Genomic DNA, 19,876 nt, shown 5'->3' with positions numbered 1-19,876 from the left:
TTGAGTAGAAGCGCTACCTATATATCGAAGTTTTACTGATTGGCTAACTTCTGCATATTACCATCTTTAATTGTCGCACAAGTAAATAGGGCTTTAATTAAAAGGTTTCGCTCATAAGTCTGATGAAGGGTAGAGCTTTGGAACACCATATGAACATTTTTGTCATATCGTGTGTACCAGCACCTAGTGATCGAAAATGTTCTATGATGAATAAAAATCACATAATGCTTTTTACTACCTAATTACTTAAACAATACTTATTATTGTATAGCGTTTCAATTCATATACCTTTCAGCATTCATTGGATTGCGCAGGTATTCCTCGTTAGGAAATAGCTAGGATTCAGTAAATATTCACCCTCAAAAATAGCAGGATTGTGATTGTCTGCCACAGCGGTAAGTTTAAGTTTAAACTTCCATAATACCTCCCACAATGATAAGTCAATCTTTATGGTGTAACCAAAATATAACCAAAGTAACATAAAATGAGCTCAGCAGATGCCAAGGGATACCTATGTACACTGGCTATTGTGCACATAATTAAACCATATAACGTATCCGAATGCCACTGTATAATTCAAACAGGTATTTACTATTTTGGATAATTATTGTTTAATGACGCCATGTAGTTTAACATGTAGCAAAACAAAATTCAGATTGCTGCGTCGCTTACGTGGCACTGGACCACCGGCAAGAACAACAGCAGCGCATTTATCATAAAGGCTTCCCTTGTATCTCCTAAGCAGCCTTCGGGGTAACAAGTGTTAAGTTCTAATCATCGTGTCCGTGTGTGTCTGGTAACCTCCAGTCTCACGGTAAAGCCGAGCAGCAGTAAGGGCTCGATATAGTGCAACACAGTGTGTGAAATTAGTTCAGCAGTTTAGTACAACCATACAGATATAAAAATTCCGATATTAGAGGGCGGCTGTACGTGTTTGTGTACGTGGAAGCACGACTAGCGAACCGAACCTCAAGCGGCGTTTACCGCCATATTACTCTGCGCTTCAGACGGAGCCGGCAAGGAGAGGACATGATGCTATATTGTACATTACACTATAGTAATCGAGGCTGTTGGCCACTGGCCACTGAATGCAAGATACGACACTGATTTTATTTTAGGAGGTCGGAACTGAAGGCCGGACAGCGGACGTGACACAACCCTGTTTTGTAGGGCCAGGCTCCACCACGAAGCCATTAATAGCAGTAGCGTTTGGAACGGTGGGCGCAAAGCGGTCGATAGTCCAGCATAGGCGTTGGCCAGCGCTTAAGTGTACCGGCCGACCAATGTATTGACTGGCATTGTGAACGCAATTCTTACAAAGAAGCTTGACATAGTTAAAGGGCCGCCTCGAACCAATTATAAATCGATTACCTACTTTTGCTCCATTTGTTTAGTTATATTTAGACACATTTGTATATATATAGATATACGTACAATAAAGCTGGATTTGTTTTTTCTACGCAAACGATTAGCCGTTGTAGTAGTAAACGTCAATCGGAGGACGAGAACGTGTTAGAAATCTAGAGACTCATGGGCATTTGGCCATTACGTGGGCCACTACGTAGATGGCTAAGCCATCTAGCGACCACGACGGTAATTCCAATATGTGTATAAAGTGCGTACTAAATTATAGCAAGTAAACATACATTAACCGCGTAACTGGGTTGGTTCAAGTAGATTATCGATACAGTCGATCTCACAACATATCTATGTTTTTTTTTTTTTTTTTGTTTAAATTGAGCCCGTTAAAATCATCAAATTCACAATCCTCTATGTAGCGACGCTGGGTGCCCCCCGTATGAATGAGATGAATCGCTATAACTATGCTTGCTTATAGAAAGCAAAAGCCCCTACCGTATTCAACCCTAGATTTAACCATACTGACCATTAACAATGAATGCGTAGAGGAGAGTAACTGAAACAAATAAAACTACAACATCAGATCTGACCAGATCGAGTTGTCTACATAAATATTATTATTTTGTTCTCCAAAGACGACTCACGAATGAAGGAGGAAATAGTAAGTGACAGGATATTTCCGATGAAACCTCGCAGTTCGATTTCATTGAGTCAACTATGGATTCCGCAAATTAACACTGATAATCGAAGGATTCCGTCTGCGATATAGTTCTCTATGGCAAAAGAACGAAACATTGGCCACATTCTCTGCGTGGTAGGCAGCCTCAGATTTCCGCTTGAAGTTAATGTTCAGAATTTTCTTAAAATTTTTTTTTTCGTTTTCCCTTACCTCTCTTTTATTGTTCCATTCTAATGAGTCGCCCATTTGTCACATGCCCAAAGGGCAGAATTCATATTATAAATATCAGAGCTTGATATATTTCTTCGCTGCCTTAAAATGCATTAGTTGACCTATTAAATCGAGATTTTGTTCTCAATGAAAAAAATGCGTTATTACAGTTGTTATATATTGTTACATGACAATTAATTCATGTAAAAACTAACTGACTCTGCGTTGCCACCATCTAGAACTAGACGATCTATACCGAGTGGTGCGGCTAAATTCAAAAGATTTGTTTGTGTTTTTTCAACAACTAATTGGACAAAAACAGACATTTCAACGAATTTTTTCCCGTGTGTGAGAAGTTTCATTCTTTGCAGTTATGCCTATTCAATATTGTTACTATCCGTGGCGATTATAGCTCTAGTTGAGGACGTAAACCGCTGACTAGTTATTTTCAACCATTCATTCTTCAACCCGCAAAAAAAACCTTTCAGTGCTAAACGTGCGTCCGGCGATATTGATAGGTAAAAACTCGCTAAAGGGTCCGTTCAGTACGTTACATACGGTGCACGTAGTGGCTTTTCGAGCCCTTTAAATCTAAACTTTTTTGGGGATTCTCCGATCTGCCTCGTAAAAGTCTCCCTCGGATTTTTCAAAAGCCCTATGAAATCTGGCGACAACGATGACCGCCGATTTTAGGCAAAAAAGGAAATCTTTACTCTTTGGTGGGGTCCGTTCGGCGCGGAAAAATTGGATAATAGTTGATATTTGCACAAATTTCTACAGCCACACACTGTTGCTTGCCATGACAAGTTTGCCGTCGTTCTAAAAAGATGGCTTGCGTCTCTAGTTGGGATAGCGAAGGAACGCACGCCTTATTTTATTCCTTACAGTTCGATTATTCTATATTCCTTATTTATTTTCGCAACCTCACTAGCTTCTTGTGCTTCGTCAGTGTGAGAAAAAACCGCATGATTTACTAAGACTGCTAGCCCTTTCCTTGTTATCTGTTTTCCCTCGCATTCTTTACCTAATTTCCATAATTGACGATAATTGCAGAATACTAAGAATGTGATTATAATGATCAATCGAAGGAGCAACACGTACGTATGCCGGTATATACCGACACGGAATATCCACATCAATAGAGCAGATAAATAACTCATTATTATTTAGCAAACCAGCCGTCAACGAGCCGAATCGATCGTTAGATATACTACACAGAAACGTTGCATCGTTCAGTGCTTAACTCGCTTCTTCTAAAAGGATTGCTATGTATAGTCGTATGCCTTACGTTCTTAACTTCGTCCATAGTCGAGGCACTAAGTTCAATACCTCGCCCACACTAACAATACATGGGCGGTGTAAACGCCGAAGTCACGACATCGCAACCAAAAACAGTCTAAAGCAGAATTAAGGCTAAAAAACTCTAACGAAAGGTTAGCGGTAGGGCCAGCCTCTTTATTGTGGCTTAGAGGCGATTGGTCAAGTTGGGGATACTTTTCCGGAGGGAAGATGTCGGTAAAAGAGAGAAATTGAGGAATGTTGTAAGGGAACGGTACATGTTAGTGTCACGGTGCTACATGGTTGACATTCGTTTTTGTTGCGGCGTAGGCGCAGGGTATAAGAGGAGAGAGCACGCCACCTGGTGGTTCACACTTCTCAATAACAGCAGTTCTAACGACTGAGCCTGACGGCGCGCTTCTCGTCTATGACTAGCCATTGAACTAGCAGTTTGCCTGTCACGTCAGATATCTTGTACACGCTATATGCGTGCTGCGATGATGTAACCCTGAGTTCCCTCAACGATCTAATTAATTCTGTGCTCTAGCTCCCTGACCAGGTAACCTTACGGATGAATGATGGGCGTCTGTAGGCAATAGATTTTTTTAGAGGTACGTTTTCTTTCATATGAATAGTAGCAGCAACAACAAAAACAAATAGTAGTTATATTTGGCTGTTTGTTGCTTCTTAGAAGTATAATAGTTATGTATAGAACGCACCAGCTGCGATCAGGCCTAAACATTATTTACAATATATGATTCTTGTAAATATTACTATAAATATCGTCTTTATTCACACATCAAAAAAACGCGCATTATTTGGATTTACTCTGGTAGATGTACAGATGAACAAAGGAAGTGAGAGAATAAAGCAAATTAAATTTTATGTACATATATTTTTGAGACATTTTCGGGCATATATCTAGTTTTGGTGATACCCCCCCCCCTCCAGCGAATTCTACTTTTAACCTACAAATTCGTTTTCGTTCAGTCAGTCTGAGGCAAGCAATAACAAAACTGGGAAAGCGAGGTATTCTGGCATAGTACTATACGATATAGCAATGCCTAGGGCATTTCAATAGTGATTTTCTCGGTCATTCAGCTACCGGCCGGGGCGCCGCTCTTCAAGGGTTAGTCACCATTCGAGCCGTTATGAACTCGGTTAGTCGCTCGCTCATACCAATCGAACTCATCCGCCTACGATGGGAACCCCACAGAATCCCTTTTTACGACCAGCTCCGTTTGCTCCTGCTCCCTCTGATTAGTCCTAAGCTAAATAGACTTCGTTCCCTGCCCTCTGTTCCCCGCTCTCGAGCTCTTTAACAGCTTTCATCCAGGACGGCAGCAGTCCTACCTCAGGCTCGGTGCACCCAGTCAGCACGACGCAGGTCCTTCATCAGTGGCAATAGGATCTCCTTTTTCAGTTTGTCTTCCGTTCACAATCGTCCTTCACCACTATCTCGATATTCGATTACCGCTCCCTTTCCAACCACGAACTCGTTGGAGTCCGTTGTAAGCGAAAGGAATTCTTAATATGGTGATGATTCTTCCCTTGTTGTTGTTTTTACGTTTAATCGCCCGCTCTGGGTCATGGAAGTCGAGCACTGCCGCAGGGAACGACTCTTCGCAGCCACCTCTATTCCTTTCGGCCAGTTTAGCCCAGAAAAGCAATGAGTCTGCAGGCCTGTATTGCGTGTACCTGTCGCGAAGCGTCCACGGCCGGCTCCGAATGACGCTGCGTATTGCGTATGCGATAGGTAAATAGTGGTACGCTGGATAAATTTCGGCTTATTTCGTAAGCTTGATCCCTTTTTTGAGATATGTGCATGTCTGCATATAAATTATCATTATTATACTTGAAAAAAGGAAAATTAACAGAGTATTGGTGTCGCACAGCTGGACCGAGCAGAGAATACCTTGAGAGGTTGAACTTTGCCTGGATAACGATGCATTGATGGAGTAGTATACGTGAGCACATGATCTGCGTCTACATTACGCTATGGTATGGTTCGAAATAAACTACTGTTTACTAATATGTATTTTTATATACTGTAAGGATAGTAGCAGCAAACGTTGCTTTTTTTATTATCCGATCTCATGGTTTTCATTGATAGTGGGCACGACGATGCTAAGGGCTGCTCATAATACCGCTTAGGAAAAGCAGCGGTGATGAGAGCAGAATAGTGGGTGATAACCACGGGACCAAAAACTGACTTAGTCGGAGGCTCATAAACAAAGACCTTCGACCGAAACGAGCCATTTTGCCTTAGCTGTAGCGTATTGATAGCAACGTAATAGAGTCGACATGATAGATTCCAACCATAGAGAGTGGCAGACTCTTGCTAGCTAAAGTTAGAGCCGATCGACTGTCATAACAGGTCTGAAAAAGACTACTCATAAGTATACAGGTGGCCCTTCTCCGCCAGAGGCTACGGAACTATGTATATAGGAGGCCTAGGAATCGTCTTCCCCACACGTGCACCACAGCTATCGTGTACTCGTTTTTGCCTTTGCCTCGTTTTCATTTATCCCTTTCCATTTCGCTGTTTCGGTCGTCGCCTCTTCGTCTCCCTTCATGGTGTTTATTCGGCACGTTCACGCCATCCAAATGTCAGACTAGGCTAGGCCAAAAGAGGTTTTCTTAAGCTGCGTTCACATTCTCCCTCCTTTTCTGCCCGATCACTAAGGCATCCCCAATAAGACATTCCTTAGTCCTCGACAGGCCATTGCCGCTTGTTCCTTCATCTCGCTATATTTCTCGCTTGCAAATCGCACCGCACCTTTCACCTTTTTACCTCTGTGGGGACGCTTGCCTACTAGTAAGACTTCTGTCTGCTTCAGAGACTAGCTACATTTCCTCGAGTACCACTAGTGCTAATCCAAAAGAAAAGTTAGCTACTGGTTGACCTTTGCTCGCGGGCGCTTAATAATGAACACAAATTAGAATTTTCGACAGCACTTTAGAGTGGCGTCTTCACTAAATAAAATGGAAAAATCTACACGACGAGGGCTATTGAAGTCTTTCACTTAGGACTGGAAAGCAGTTTTCTATCCGGCATATGGATAATAATGAATGATAGTGACTAAAGCGGTTTAGCTTTAAAACCGGAAGGTGGGCACGTTTCGTTTCGTGAATTCCATTAAAACAATACAATAGAAATAGTGTCAGACCTAAACTTTGAAAGGTTTCCTTTAGTGAAAATAGCTTTGTCGTTGTAATAAGGAAAGGTCATGAAAGACAATAAACACTTAGTATATCTAAAGGCAGCGGTAGGGTGGACAGGCGGTTGCGTTCCCCTTTCAAATTGACGAGGCTAATTTCGCAGATGTGGAAAAAATCGGTTGTCCCCGACAGCATCTTCTGTCACTTGAACATACTTCTATCTGACAAAAACTAAGTTCACTTTAAAATACGTCCATCGAGAACCGTTACACACCTTTTAAGAGCGTCTAGGTCATATAATAATAACTTATTAGTTATGTTTTTATTATCGAGTGAGAGACCTATATGACGTCTATATCTAAGCTGTCACTACAAAAAGTTATCATCGTACGGCTATACACTGTATAATGTCTGCCTCTTAAAAATATGCAAGCTACGTCTCAAAGTTACTAGCGCTTTTTTTACTATATTTATGGCTCAGAAACGTTCGATAATCTTTGTATAATCTGAAGATGAACAAGTATTCCACCATATGCGTCTGTGCGTTAGCTGAACATTTCAGACCGAATGTTTAAAAATGGCTTAATGACGTAGTGAAGAGAATTTGTTTTTACTGTGAACGTTTTCTGTTTATATCAGATATAATGTTCAATGAAGATTTTACTATTTTAACTTGCATGTGTCCCTTGTGCTCATAGGGCTAAATAGACATGTTGCTAAATAGAAGCAATTGTCAATTATTGTAGCTGAAATCTTCTCTCCAATTATGACACACAACACAATTATTACGATTTGTTAAACGACGCTGTTCATATGACAGCAAATCTATCAAGAGTCCCTCTAGTCGTTTGGCAGAAAGGTCGGCAGTAAAGGAAATAAACAACGTACTGTCCAAATATTGGAAACTATTCCTAGGTTTACGTCGTTCGACCGTTGCTCAGATCCAATCGCTTATCTTCGTTTGTTCCTCGTATCACGTACCTAGTCCCTTTTCCCAACAGTCCTAAACGGTGACCGGCTGACTGTCGTCTCGTCATTGTTGTCGCCGTCACCACTCCGCCTACCGCGGCAGGGCAAGATGCAAAACAAACGAACGGGGAGCACGTGGGCCCGAGTAGGTTCAGTATGATTCGGACCTAGACTGGAACGGGACGACTTCGGCTCCTAGCGACTGTGCCCTATGAAGGCAATTTAGTTCTTCCTAGTTGCGAGAATAGACTACCATCCAAGAGCAGCGTTTTCCACTAGTGACTGAAGAAGCCAAGGAATCTGCAGGGACTGTATATGCTCCCAAAGTCATCGGCAGTGGCTACTATACGAAAGTCACCAGCGGTACGGAGGACAGCAGTGGCTGCAGACGGCGAAAGAACGTTTTTGGCGTCTACTTTTCTTTCTAACTGGAAGACGATGTTCGCTCCTGGAGTTGCCCGTTACCAATCCTTAAGTCAGTCGTCAGGTCTGCTAAAGCCCTTCCCAGTGCCGTTTTTCTTATGGGGTGTATCTCGCAACCTCCCACAACGTGTACGACAAATTACGAAGTTACTCCCTCTCATTTTACTATTCATTTTTGGGTCAGCCATTGAGTTCGCTGGCGCTGAAAGGAACTAGGCGAGCCATCTAAGAAAAAGTTGAATAGCAAAATAGTCTCGGGAGCGAAACAGGCGGAACCAGACTTCTGGAATAACTGAGCGGATAAATAAAGCTACGGACGGCAACAGGCCCGCCTTCTACATAGGAGCGTTCGTCCTTTCCATCTGTGACGTTTGCGACGACCTTTGTTCTCGGAGTCACGTAGCTCCGGTCACCTATGTTTTAACTCAGACCCAATCCGGACTCTTAAATAGGTGAGTTGTACAAAATGAGTGCTAATAATGAGAAGACAGAAATATGCGAACAATTAGTATTGAAAACGCAAAGTAACCTAAGCTCTACATGCCGAGTAGCGTCTATCGAACCAGAGAGTTTTAGGAAAGAGTAGAAGGCAATGCAAAATGTTGAGTGGCCTCTCGGCTACATTAGTTTATATTTTTCGATACATCAATTTTGGCATCGTTTTACGAATCGCCTCATGCCTTCTCCTATAAATACCTAAATCTATCAAATAGGTAGTAAGAATTGCTATAGTAAATCCGTCGACAGTTGGAGTCATATCCTAGACAAACACATGTATACGGAATGTGTATATAATTAGAGTTTGTCAAGTCACCTAAAGAGGTGCACCTTTCCTAGTTTGATTCCAAGTTACCAAGCCAGCTTGGCAGGTGAAGTTTCTAAAAAGTACTGTCAGGAATGAACCTGATCATAGCACAAACGATAGTCCCTTAGTGAATGTATCGCTTTTGAAAGGCTAGAGTTTTACGTGAAATCCGGATGAAAATATATATATATATATATATATATATATATATATTTATTTAAGTGAAATAACGACAATATCAATAGATAATACAAAAACAAAGCGCAGCCATTAATTTTATAATTATCAAAATGATTACCGCCTTGTCCATCAGTTGCCCATAGAAAACATTTTTTAAAAAGTGTTTTCTAAATTTAAACGACGTATTCAAGATGTGTGGCTCGGTCTACATCGGCATCAGTTCAACTACATCAACGAAGATTGAATAAGACTCAAGTAGAAGAACTTTGTTGTTTGCACAGATAGGGATATGAGATTTATTTTTGAAAGATGGCCATTGTTTTCTCGGGGGAATTGAAATTGGTCGTAAGGAGATGACGCACTATCAACTCGAGGAAGTTGCTGCTCGATTCGAGTTGAAGATTTAATGCCTGATGTTGATTTTTGTTTACAGCGTAGACGATCGTCGTTAGTACCCTCAGCACGAACTAGAAAACGAAAAAAAAAAAGAGACCCTAAGAGTACAGGTGTTATCAGTAGTTATGCGTAGTTAAGCGTGCACAATTACGCAAAGGCATCATGTAACCTATAGGTCACATTTTTATTTCTGCACCAGCTACGAGATGCTTTAATAGACAAATCGTAGACTATAGAAATTTTGTAAGAAGCCTAGGTTTAAAAATCTGCCGCTAATCAACAATATGGTGTGCCAATGACTACGTGCCCATTGGAATAAAATAACAACGAGGGAATATGGCTTACCTTTTAAGAGACGTTTTTTTTCGTGAGTTACTAAAGGCGTATTCGCTTAAATAAGCTTTTGAAAAAAGTCATTCAAATTCACTTGAACTTAAATTATTTTATAGCCACCTTACAGAGCCATTTGAGATTGCTTCTCTTTTTCAAGTTATAATCACGTTCATGCGACGAATGTCTCCACTTCTAAGTTACTACGCTTTGAGCGATTTAAACTTAAAACAAGTCCGGGATGAAGGTAGCCTACGAAAACACCACATGGATCAAGGTAGAACTGGGTGGGTGGTATAACAACGAACGATGTTCTCGTTTTACCCCTCGAAGCTTTACGTTTAACTTCTTTCCCTCTCGCTAAAAGTCATTCAGTGGAAAGTCGCCACAAAAGCAGCAACACGGTAGACCTGCCGAGGATTGAAGAGAGATTTGTGGGTTTGGCAAGTACGGCACTCAGGTGCTTACAAATAGGATCTAAAAAAAGAAGACGAGCCACTGTGGGCATATACCAACAAAACAATCAGTTTATTTTTGCTGTTTTCTTTATAGGATGAGTGTGCCGAATGTGAACCGAACGGCAGACAATAGCCGTTACCTTTCAAGCACACTTCGTAACCCAGTTTTTTCTTCCCCTCTGGCCCAGCTATCTTTCTTTGCCCTGCCAGCTGACGGATGAGGTCTTTCTCTTTCGGGGTTTTTTCATTAGCAGTGTCTTCACTTGGTAACGTAGCTATTCAATGCTAGTGTGACCGACAGATGGAAATCATAGTGCGCTTGCAACATAACGAATTGCATGCAAGATTTGTTAGCCATTCCTACTCTGCTGTTGTTGCCTTCGCTATTGATATCGTTGTATTGAGGTACCGTTTGACCCGAAACTGAGGCACTATCGGACCCAACCGACACAAGCAAACCCCGCTGCTTACGCTGCTTGCAGCGAACTCCACAGCTTGAATAGTTCTTACAGAAATGGCTATTCGATGGAAGACGGGGTAACGGGGGGCACCTTAAAAATGCGGTTGTCTCGCGTCGTGCGCCCGAAATTAGAGCGGGTAAACAGACACACGAGACGAGCCAAATTACGATCAATGGCAACTATCATCGATATCGTTGTAGCAGCCAATCTATCTAACAGAAACCGTTAATGGGCCAGCGCCAGTAATGGAACCGGTATTGACGAAATAATAAAATTTTGCTGTATTATTTTGGCATTTTAGAGGTATTTGCTGTATTTTGCGGCATGTTAGAGAAGCGATTGCAGCACCACCTTGGCTAGGCGAAAAAATGTCACTGATGTCGACGCGGCTTTATGGCGTTACGGTTCCGCAATGCTTTGTTGAGTCGACGTTTGAAGATACCTATGCCCACACCTTAACTATGGTCTGCAATATGTAGTCCATCTGTGTGTTGGCGTTAGTTACTACGGCAACGAGTGAACTGCACGACGCATAGAATACCCCCTCGAGAGGACCCCGGAGCCTCCTCTAGCAGCTTGTGTGCAGTAGTCCCTCGCTCGAGGATGTTAATAGTCTACTGACCAGCGGCGCATGTACAAACACAGAGAATCCGTTAGGCGGAAAAAAACTAAAAGGATTTACTGGACATTAGACAAAAGTAGTAATCGGTACGAGAATAAAAGCGAAGACTGGACGACCGAGACAAGATGGATGCGGCAATTCAACACGATGGCGTAGCTCATTCGTTATGTAAAAAGAACTTTAACGCCGGTACATACGAAATGTATTAATCTGAGAAGAAATTTGTACTTCATATTGATTTCGCCATTTTCTTGACAAATATTGAGGTCCGCTTTCTGTGGAATAGTTTGATTAAGAAGAATTATTTGACTATGTTTGCGCTTTTGTCAGTCGAAAATGCTTTGTCCTTAAATGCCGCTTGAGAAAGTATATCAAAATACTGCACGTACCTCAACATTGTGAGAAGCAATTAGCTATATTAGGAATGGCAGCGTTGAGATTACTTACTAGGAATATCCTCATTGTAGACTAATGATGTTCCTATAGACATTCAATGAAACCATCGTTATAATCATACGCTTCACGTACTTCTGTTTCCTGAACACTATCTCATATGTAATAGAATTTTCGGGGTGCAAATGGGTTTGAAGACCCTTAATATTACCCATGGTTGTTCCTACCCATTGCTGTTTAGCTGACCTTTTATTATACTACATGTCCAATTTACGACAAGATCAGAAGTAACCCGTTGGCCCTTTCCCGCGCCATGCCCTTTAGGTCTGTTAGCACCATTGCGGTCTTCGTTCATAACTCTTCCATTTTTCCTATTTGTAGATTTAGCAATGACATCAGTGCACGAGCCTTATTTGGTTGAGCCTGTTATCCAATGGCTGTTGCAAAAGCGAATGGCGGTCGACTTAGACGGAATGTTGGAGGTATCCACGTGCAACACTGATGGGTGTCCGGCAACAAATGACACGGAAAATTGACCTCGTTTGTTCCCTAGAGTCTTCTAGAGTCGATTTTCGTCTTTATCTCGTTCCACTAAAGACTGTTTAGTAACCCCGTATATCTTCTCCTTTATTAAGTTATCAAAAGAGCTGCTCCAATGTTGTTTCCGTGCAGCTACTGATAGTATTACCTGTCGTGTTTAGAATGGGCCTTGGATAGATAGAAGTTTTTCATGGGGTAACTATTGCGTCGGGTTAGGGATTTTCAGTATCTAAGATTATGGTCACGGGTCATTTATTGGTATAGTATCGGTCCAGTAAATATTATTGGATGTACAAAGTCAGCTCTCCAATGAACAATGGCGTCAATGCTTTTTACCTATACACATGCAGATAAGCTACATGGACGGTTTACCCCTAACTAAACGCATTGTTTAACTTGTTGATGCTTCCCAGTGACGTCGAACATTATCTAGCCCTGATGAGCCTATGTTTTAGCAGTTAGAAAATATACCAATCACATTAGCAGTGACCGTATCGATCATAATTCGACATTGAACCTTATCTCATTACTAGTTACGAGAAGAGTAGGCCCATAAGCACCTAGATACCAAATATTAATATGTTTTGCTGCACTTCACCTCTGTCTGCAACATCACCATGTGCCTATGTCCGACCGGTTGTGGTTACCTTAGCACTAAGTAGAGCAAATTACGTCCACAACTGTTGCCGTTTATGCCGATGATAAGATATAATACGCATGGTGGAGCATAGATTCCTTGTATAGCCATATGTATGATTTCCTCTAATTATGGCACTGTGTCCTGTCTTCTGTAATGCATGACAAGCATTGTGTTTTAGCTCGTAGACGCAAGTAATCTATACGGAGCACGTCTTTGCGCCAACTAATGCTCAGGGCGGAGTGGCAATTAGACTGTATTTGTTTATATTTTCACCACCTGTATCCGCCTTAGATATATACCGCCAATCGCCACTTGCCACGATGAACTTCGACCCGTCCGTTAGGCCTCACCGCTCTAGACTTAATAGTTGGATAACGCTACCTAGCTGCCACCATGTGCCTTATCGATATCGTCCCAGCGTACCCCATAGAGGGTATTCCCATGATTGCAAAAGCGAAGTATCAACTAGCGCCATGTACGCAGCAAATTTCGATTGTCGAATACATTCATAATAACTATCGGAGCCTATTATAAGTAGTATCGGCTATAGTACTGGTTAACGTTGGCTAGATTGAACACAGTTGGGGTTTAAGCATTATCCAAACGAAATGAGGAATATATGGTCAACACTGGCAAATTTAGAACTTTAGTATTATCTGACAGATTGGAAATATGCTATGTCTTTTATTTAACAGAATCGCTTCGTTTCCTAATATGTTTAAGGATTCTATGATCGAAGTTAAAATTTGATATTTATAACTATAAATTATATATATTGTTCTTTTTCTTCGTGACGGTTCAAGCAGTAAAGATGTAAGTCGAATTCTCAATTACAACTGTAAACCCTTGAAAATGGTAACCTGACAATGTCAAAATTGTGACAAAAAAATTGTGGACTATGCAAACCCACAGAATAACCTGCTCAAAATTGACTTGATGGACGGCAAAGTACTGCGCACCCTAAATTGCCTCTGCTAAGATATATACATGTAAAACAGTGGCGTAAACCGTCGGGGTAAGATTTAAAATAAGAGTGTTTACGAACCTGAAACAGGACATCTTTATCGAAGTCGATCCTTCTTTGCAAGACAGCCAATAACAATTCAAGGTTGCGATGCGTGGCTAGAGCTGGATGAAGAACATTCAGTAGGCTCTGATTCTTGATTAGCCGTTCTTGAATTTCGCTCTGACGCAAAGATAATTGCCGTTGATGGGATGCCCTGGTGGGTGCAGGTCCGTGCACCAGACTGCGCGCCACGGGGGCCTTGGGTGCCAACCATTGTTCTTCCAGCTTGCCTACAGCCGCCTTGTATTGCGAAAGGATTCGTTCAAACTCCAACTGATACATACAGGAAGACGGGTCAGGCCGTAGGGCAATCAATCAAACAGGATAGACAAACGTTAGGATCATACAAAGCACAGATTACTGTGTTGAAATTTTATAGGCCACAAGCCAATAGTGCATTTTCTCGTATATATTATGCTCCTTTACTGATTTTAAATGATTTGCTTTGCATATGCTTGAAATTATCAAAAAAAAAGAAAAAATTATTTTCTAATGCACTAATAGAGCATACGAAAATCGTAATTTACCGCCACTTGGGGTCATTTTTTTGTCATTGCCATAGTTACAACTTATAAGTTTTGATGACAACAGAGCAATAATTGAAATCAATTTTATTAGATATTGGATTCCTGTTGTATCACAGTCGTTATCATTCTTTCCGCCTAAATAGCTGTAAATCTTGAAATATCAATAGAATAAGCCTATGGTATTTAAGCAGTCCAGGCAGATCACTGCACGATTGAAATATGATAAGGACATGTGACACTATAGATAATAGGTGCGGTAAAACAATAATTATACTATTGCCAGATTATACCAGCTGTTGTGTAGTGATTACTCGTTTTACTGAGGTGAAACAGCACGTACCTTGAGTGCATCGTGTAGGTTCATGAGAGCATCGTCTGAAGTCCCGACAAGTCCGTGTTGACCAAGACTCTGGACAGCACGATCCAAGGCACGTTTGCGTCTGGATATTATTGCTCGCAGCTGTGGCTCACTCAGAACTATTATCTGCAAAAGTGACAAGGAACAGATTGTCAGCTCTCGACAACACGCATCTCAGAACTGTGAATGTAAACATTATTAGCAACCTACCGATAAGGGAGGCCTAAAGGTCAAAGTTAGTCTCTGATATTGAGGTTATTGTGTTCTGCATGTTTTGCCAATGTGGCATGATTTTTTTTTGACCGTGATTTGTAAGGGCCAACGTTTTGTCCACATTTCCACACGAGAGCAGAGCATCATGGCTAGTTCACAAGTTTCTTTTTATATATTTTTATTTATACACTTCATAAGGAACACAGATGCGTATAGTTCTGTAGACAAAGCGAAAAAGTTGCGTATATTTATCTAGTTATATACGGATAAGTTTTCGTGAATAAAACAGAAGTAGCGCAGATAAACAGATATCCCCCCCCGCCATACCAGAACTCGTCATTATTATTATTTTGTTAATATTTATTATTATTATTCGTTCTCGTTATTCGATAGTCACTCGACTTAGATATAGCTAAAAGAATTGGGTAAATGAAAGTTCTTCAAATTTCAGTGGCCCATCTTTGTGTACTCACATTGTCTAAACACGAACGTAACGTCTCGAAAAAGGTCTTCGTCGGCGTACAACAACGCGACCCAGGCAATGGCAATAACCGAGTAACTGTTGGTGTTGTTTTTGCTATTTTTATCGTCGTCGTAACTACCATGGATATCGACCTGTTGCACAGCAGAGAAGATGAGGAAAACTGACGAGGAAGAATGAACTGCTTTTTTACACTGTTATCCTTAGCAAAACTAGCAGTACAACCGGCGAACGTCCGAAACTGATAGTCGGGATCAAGTGGTGCCGTTGGAAACCGGGATTTTGCTACACAGCATCTGTGGTGTCCCCGAAAAGAGTGCCTATTCGTCTATATGCGTATGCGTTCGGCTATGTATACTTATACAGATTTGTCGTCAACTGTATTTTTGCTATTACGGTGGAATTAGCATAGTTTTCCACTTGTACCTTGGCCGAGGATAACACTAATTTTTGTTGAAATTTTTCTGGACAAAACGACCGGCACGAATTGTCGATTATCCTTGACACTGTCAAGCTAATGTCTTCGTTTAGATGTTGTTTGAGATAACGCACCACTAACGTGGGCCCTTATAATTCTGGTGGATAAAGTGTCAAGGAGAAAAATAGAGACCTTTATAGGTGTCTGTTTATCGGTCCGTGTGGCAAGAGCGCACCCTCTCTTGAGGTGAACCCTTACCACGCGAAGACTTCTATTTTTGCAGCGCTAGTCACGTTGGTTGTTTAAAATGAAGATTGAGTTCAGGATTTGCGTCACAAGAAACTGCCTTAGCAAAATGTTTGTCTTTGTTACCAAAGATAAACATTCTCATCAAGAAGCAGAACGTTTTACTGAGCTAACATAGCTTCCTACGATATATAACAATGAGGATCGCTGTGTAGTTTCATTGAATGTATAATCCCACTAGTCACTAGTAGTTGAATCAGTTAAAAAAAAAGTTAACAGAAGACTAATTTCAAACAAACATTACTGTTATTAAATCGCATTAACATGTTGCATGGGTTGTTGAGACGTAACATGTCCGTTTCGTTGGGTACGTGGTTCCAGTTTTTGGACACTACGCCATGGTGCAGCTATCGTATTAATCATAGAGGCACCACAAGCACAAAGACCAAACACAACGAAGCGTTTAAATTCGCGAAGACGAACTTTAGTTGTTACAACCGCATCCAATCGCTGCGCTGAAATATTGACGGCTCGTCGTTGCTCCGCTTTCATGGTTCAGCCGCCCCTCTGTCCAACCTGGGCATCATGATAATTCAAATTTTTTGGGTGGTGACGTTAATTATCTTTAACTTAACGGAAACTACGGCTGCTGGGATTTTTGTTAAATGTATGCGTTTCGTTATTCATTAGCGGCTCCTTACAGCTAAGACCAAGTTAATAGCTGCATCCTCTGTACAGGACTTTTTACTCTTCTGACTTCAGAAGCCAGTTAGCCCGGCTTATTTTATGCCTAGCGTTACTTAGTGTGGCCTAAACAGTTGTCAACAGGCTAAAGATCTTTACAACGATCCTTGATATTTCTTTCGTGTTTCCTTTATACGGTAAAAATATTCGTATGGGTCATTGTAGCCACAGCAGATCTTGCTTTTACTACCTATGCAGCAAGCCTGTTTAACCATTAACATGAAGATACGAAAAGGCGCTTGTACATTTTCGAAATAAGAAGCCTTACCATAAGCTGTAATATCTTTCTGCACCTTCGGCTTAATTGTGCGTTGTAATCGTTTCTTACAAACGGCTTTTGTCAATTTCGAATCTGTGCCAGCCAACTCGCATGTATAAATCACACTTGCACGTAGAAATTCCGAATTATTCTAAATATTTGTGCGCAATGAAAATGTCCGTATTAACTTATTTTCATTTTTAGAGTGTCTCAATTTGTTTACTTTTCAAATCATAACTTTACTTTTAGTACATATACTTGCGTAATGCATCACATCAACGATTGGTGGAGCATTTCTCACAGGGTGTTCCCCTTTTGCCTAGCAAATCAGTAAACTAATGCTGTCTATACGAACGTCAAACCGTAGCCTTCCGACATCGCTATGACGAAAATTTTCCAGCTTTAAGGAATCGATATTGATAGCTAATATTTAACCTATTGCTACATGTGTGCAGACACAGTACAATTGAGAAGAGCTGATGAAGAGCGGTTAATAAAAGAAGAGCGAGTAAATTTCAGATATGGATAATTTGGTTCTGCATCGATAAGACCTACATACTGGTGATGCTATTGATGGGAAGTTCCCGCCATTTACTTACTGCTCTCATAAGCGTCATCGGCAAAGCAGATAATACAGAATTAAAAAGAAGAGTAAACACTCACAATAACGATCTTGAGACACTTACGACCAGCATCCGACCTCAGCATAACATCAATGTTATCCTGTCCCTATATTGCATTTACACAGAATTAAACGTATCAAATAATCATGCGATGACTTCCTTGTATCTGCACATATGTCCTATAGGTAAACGAATAGAACAATAAAAGTTGCCAGTTTTTCAAGTTCTCTAGCTAAGACAATGAAAATATTGCTTTAGAATTCCAATGTTTCATATAAACTCAGCTGGCTTTGCTCGACAGGTGCAATCATTTTTAATAATAATAGATTTTTATTATAAACAAGAGTTTCCAACGATCGAAAATTATATGTGCGCCCAAGCTGGACAGTTATAACATGTTGAATTACTATACTTTTACAAAGCCTAAAAAATGTGTATATATATATATATATATATGTATTTATAAAGCCGCAAATGCACAGTTCCACAATTAGATTAATTTTTGGAGGGCTTCAGAAGTTATTTGGAAGAGGAACAACTGCACTAAATCACAGAGAATTAGAAACGTTACACTGAAACTTGCAGCTTTTACGCCCGTAACTTCGTCATCTGCAAGTAAGTATGTATGTATGTGAAGGCTATCGGAACTTGAAAACGGTCCCAGCTTCTAGAGCAACAACTATAATACTACAGAACTCATTTTCGTACTCAAATGAGACCGCTGGGTCTAAATATAAAGATGAATTTAAAATAGAGATAAAGATAAAGTTCTGAAAAATGTCGAAACAATGCAGGCAAAACACAAATTTTGGTGTTTTCTTCTGTTATTTTGGTATCGTACTTACGTTTACCTGGAATCCAACGTCAGCTACTTTCGTTTTCGTTTGCTGACATATCTAAGCACGTACAGATATTTCTAAGTACCAATACAGCACATAGTTGAGCATATGCGTACAAGACTGGAACAGTTTGGGAGTCAGAACTTCCAACAAGAGCGGTACAAGTCACCGAAGGCCAGAGTTCCCTCGTATAGGCTACGAAGAGCCAGATAACTTCCTTGTTAATAACGTAAGTGTATAGAATCAGCAATCTTCGAGAAAAAGTGATAACGGAATAGAAAGAAGAGATCAAATGTGAAGAAAATGTAAGTTCGATAGACACCAAAAATACTTTTATGGTGACACTCTCGACCGGAGGGTACGTATATATCCAAACAGCGAAAATGAAGGCCGAGCCGCCGGCAACTCTCGAAGACACGATAAAACGAAAGCGGGAAAGACTGACACCAAAGTCGACTGACAGGAAGCTACTGTTCAGGGGGAAGAGGGCTAGGCTATGACAAAGTAGAAATATGCAAGTTAAAAAAACAGAAGAGCCTCAAGAACATCCCCGCGACATCGCTCTTTAGTCTGCTGTTAGAGCAGCGGTCTCAATATTGCAGTCTCTATCTTTTTTTCAGGTGGAGACAATGGGCAAAGGGTGCAAAAAAGTACAGAAATATTTTAAATATTCCGACTGGCCATTCGTTCTTCGGTACTGGTGCTTGATGACGATCCTGATGCCCATCAGCAGAGGACATCAGAAGAAGTAGAAGGAAAAAGAAAATGAAGAAACACGCTCATTTGAACTGTCCCTTCATCTCGGTCCATCTTGTGCCACTTGAGCGTATTCCTTTAATTTGGCCCTCTACCTGCGTCGACCGATAAGTGTGCGACATCAGGACTCAGTCTTTGTTTTTCTCAAACTTTTTAAGATAATATCGAGTCGTATTACGAGGAGCGGCTTTTTTCTTAGATAGGCCTCAACTCAAAACAGTTAAATTGGGTTAAGTTATGCCAGACCAGGCCACAGAACGCACAGGTTATACCAATATCACGTGTTATGCAATATTTTGCAAAGCAAGTATCTTTAGTTCAAGTTTAGGTCCGCTTTTAAACCTTAAATAAGGACATAGTTACTTAGATTAATAAAAGATTTTGATTTTCAAAATTTTAACTTATTTTTTAAATTATTTTTTCCTGCTGAAGTGAATACGG

The 19,876-nt window shown here is 40.8% G+C and overlaps 1 protein-coding gene across 1 annotated transcript in view; it reads right to left on the bottom strand.

Moving 5' to 3' along the window:
• The window catches only part of LOC111266817 (uncharacterized), a 74,793-nt gene extending 58,640 nt beyond the window's left edge, over nucleotides 1–16,153 (bottom strand). Inside the window, exons 1-3 of the mRNA XM_022844618.2 lie at nucleotides 15,543–16,153; nucleotides 14,839–14,982; nucleotides 13,951–14,244 (exon numbers count right to left, since the gene is read on the bottom strand). Coding sequence (XP_022700353.1) covers nucleotides 13,951–14,244; nucleotides 14,839–14,982; nucleotides 15,543–15,674 — 570 coding nt within the window. The 5' untranslated portion in view covers nucleotides 15,675–16,153. The remainder of the gene's footprint in view (nucleotides 1–13,950; nucleotides 14,245–14,838; nucleotides 14,983–15,542) is intronic.
• Nucleotides 16,154–19,876: the final 3,723 nt, after the last annotated feature.

Source organism: Varroa jacobsoni, unplaced genomic scaffold, assembly GCF_002532875.2.
Source record: "Varroa jacobsoni isolate VJ856 unplaced genomic scaffold, vjacob_1.0 scaffold_1119, whole genome shotgun sequence".
NCBI classification, from domain to species: Eukaryota; Metazoa; Arthropoda; class Arachnida; order Mesostigmata; family Varroidae; genus Varroa; species Varroa jacobsoni.
Note: the sequence above shows the minus strand (reverse complement) of the source record. Positions and strands in the feature narration are given on the sequence as shown.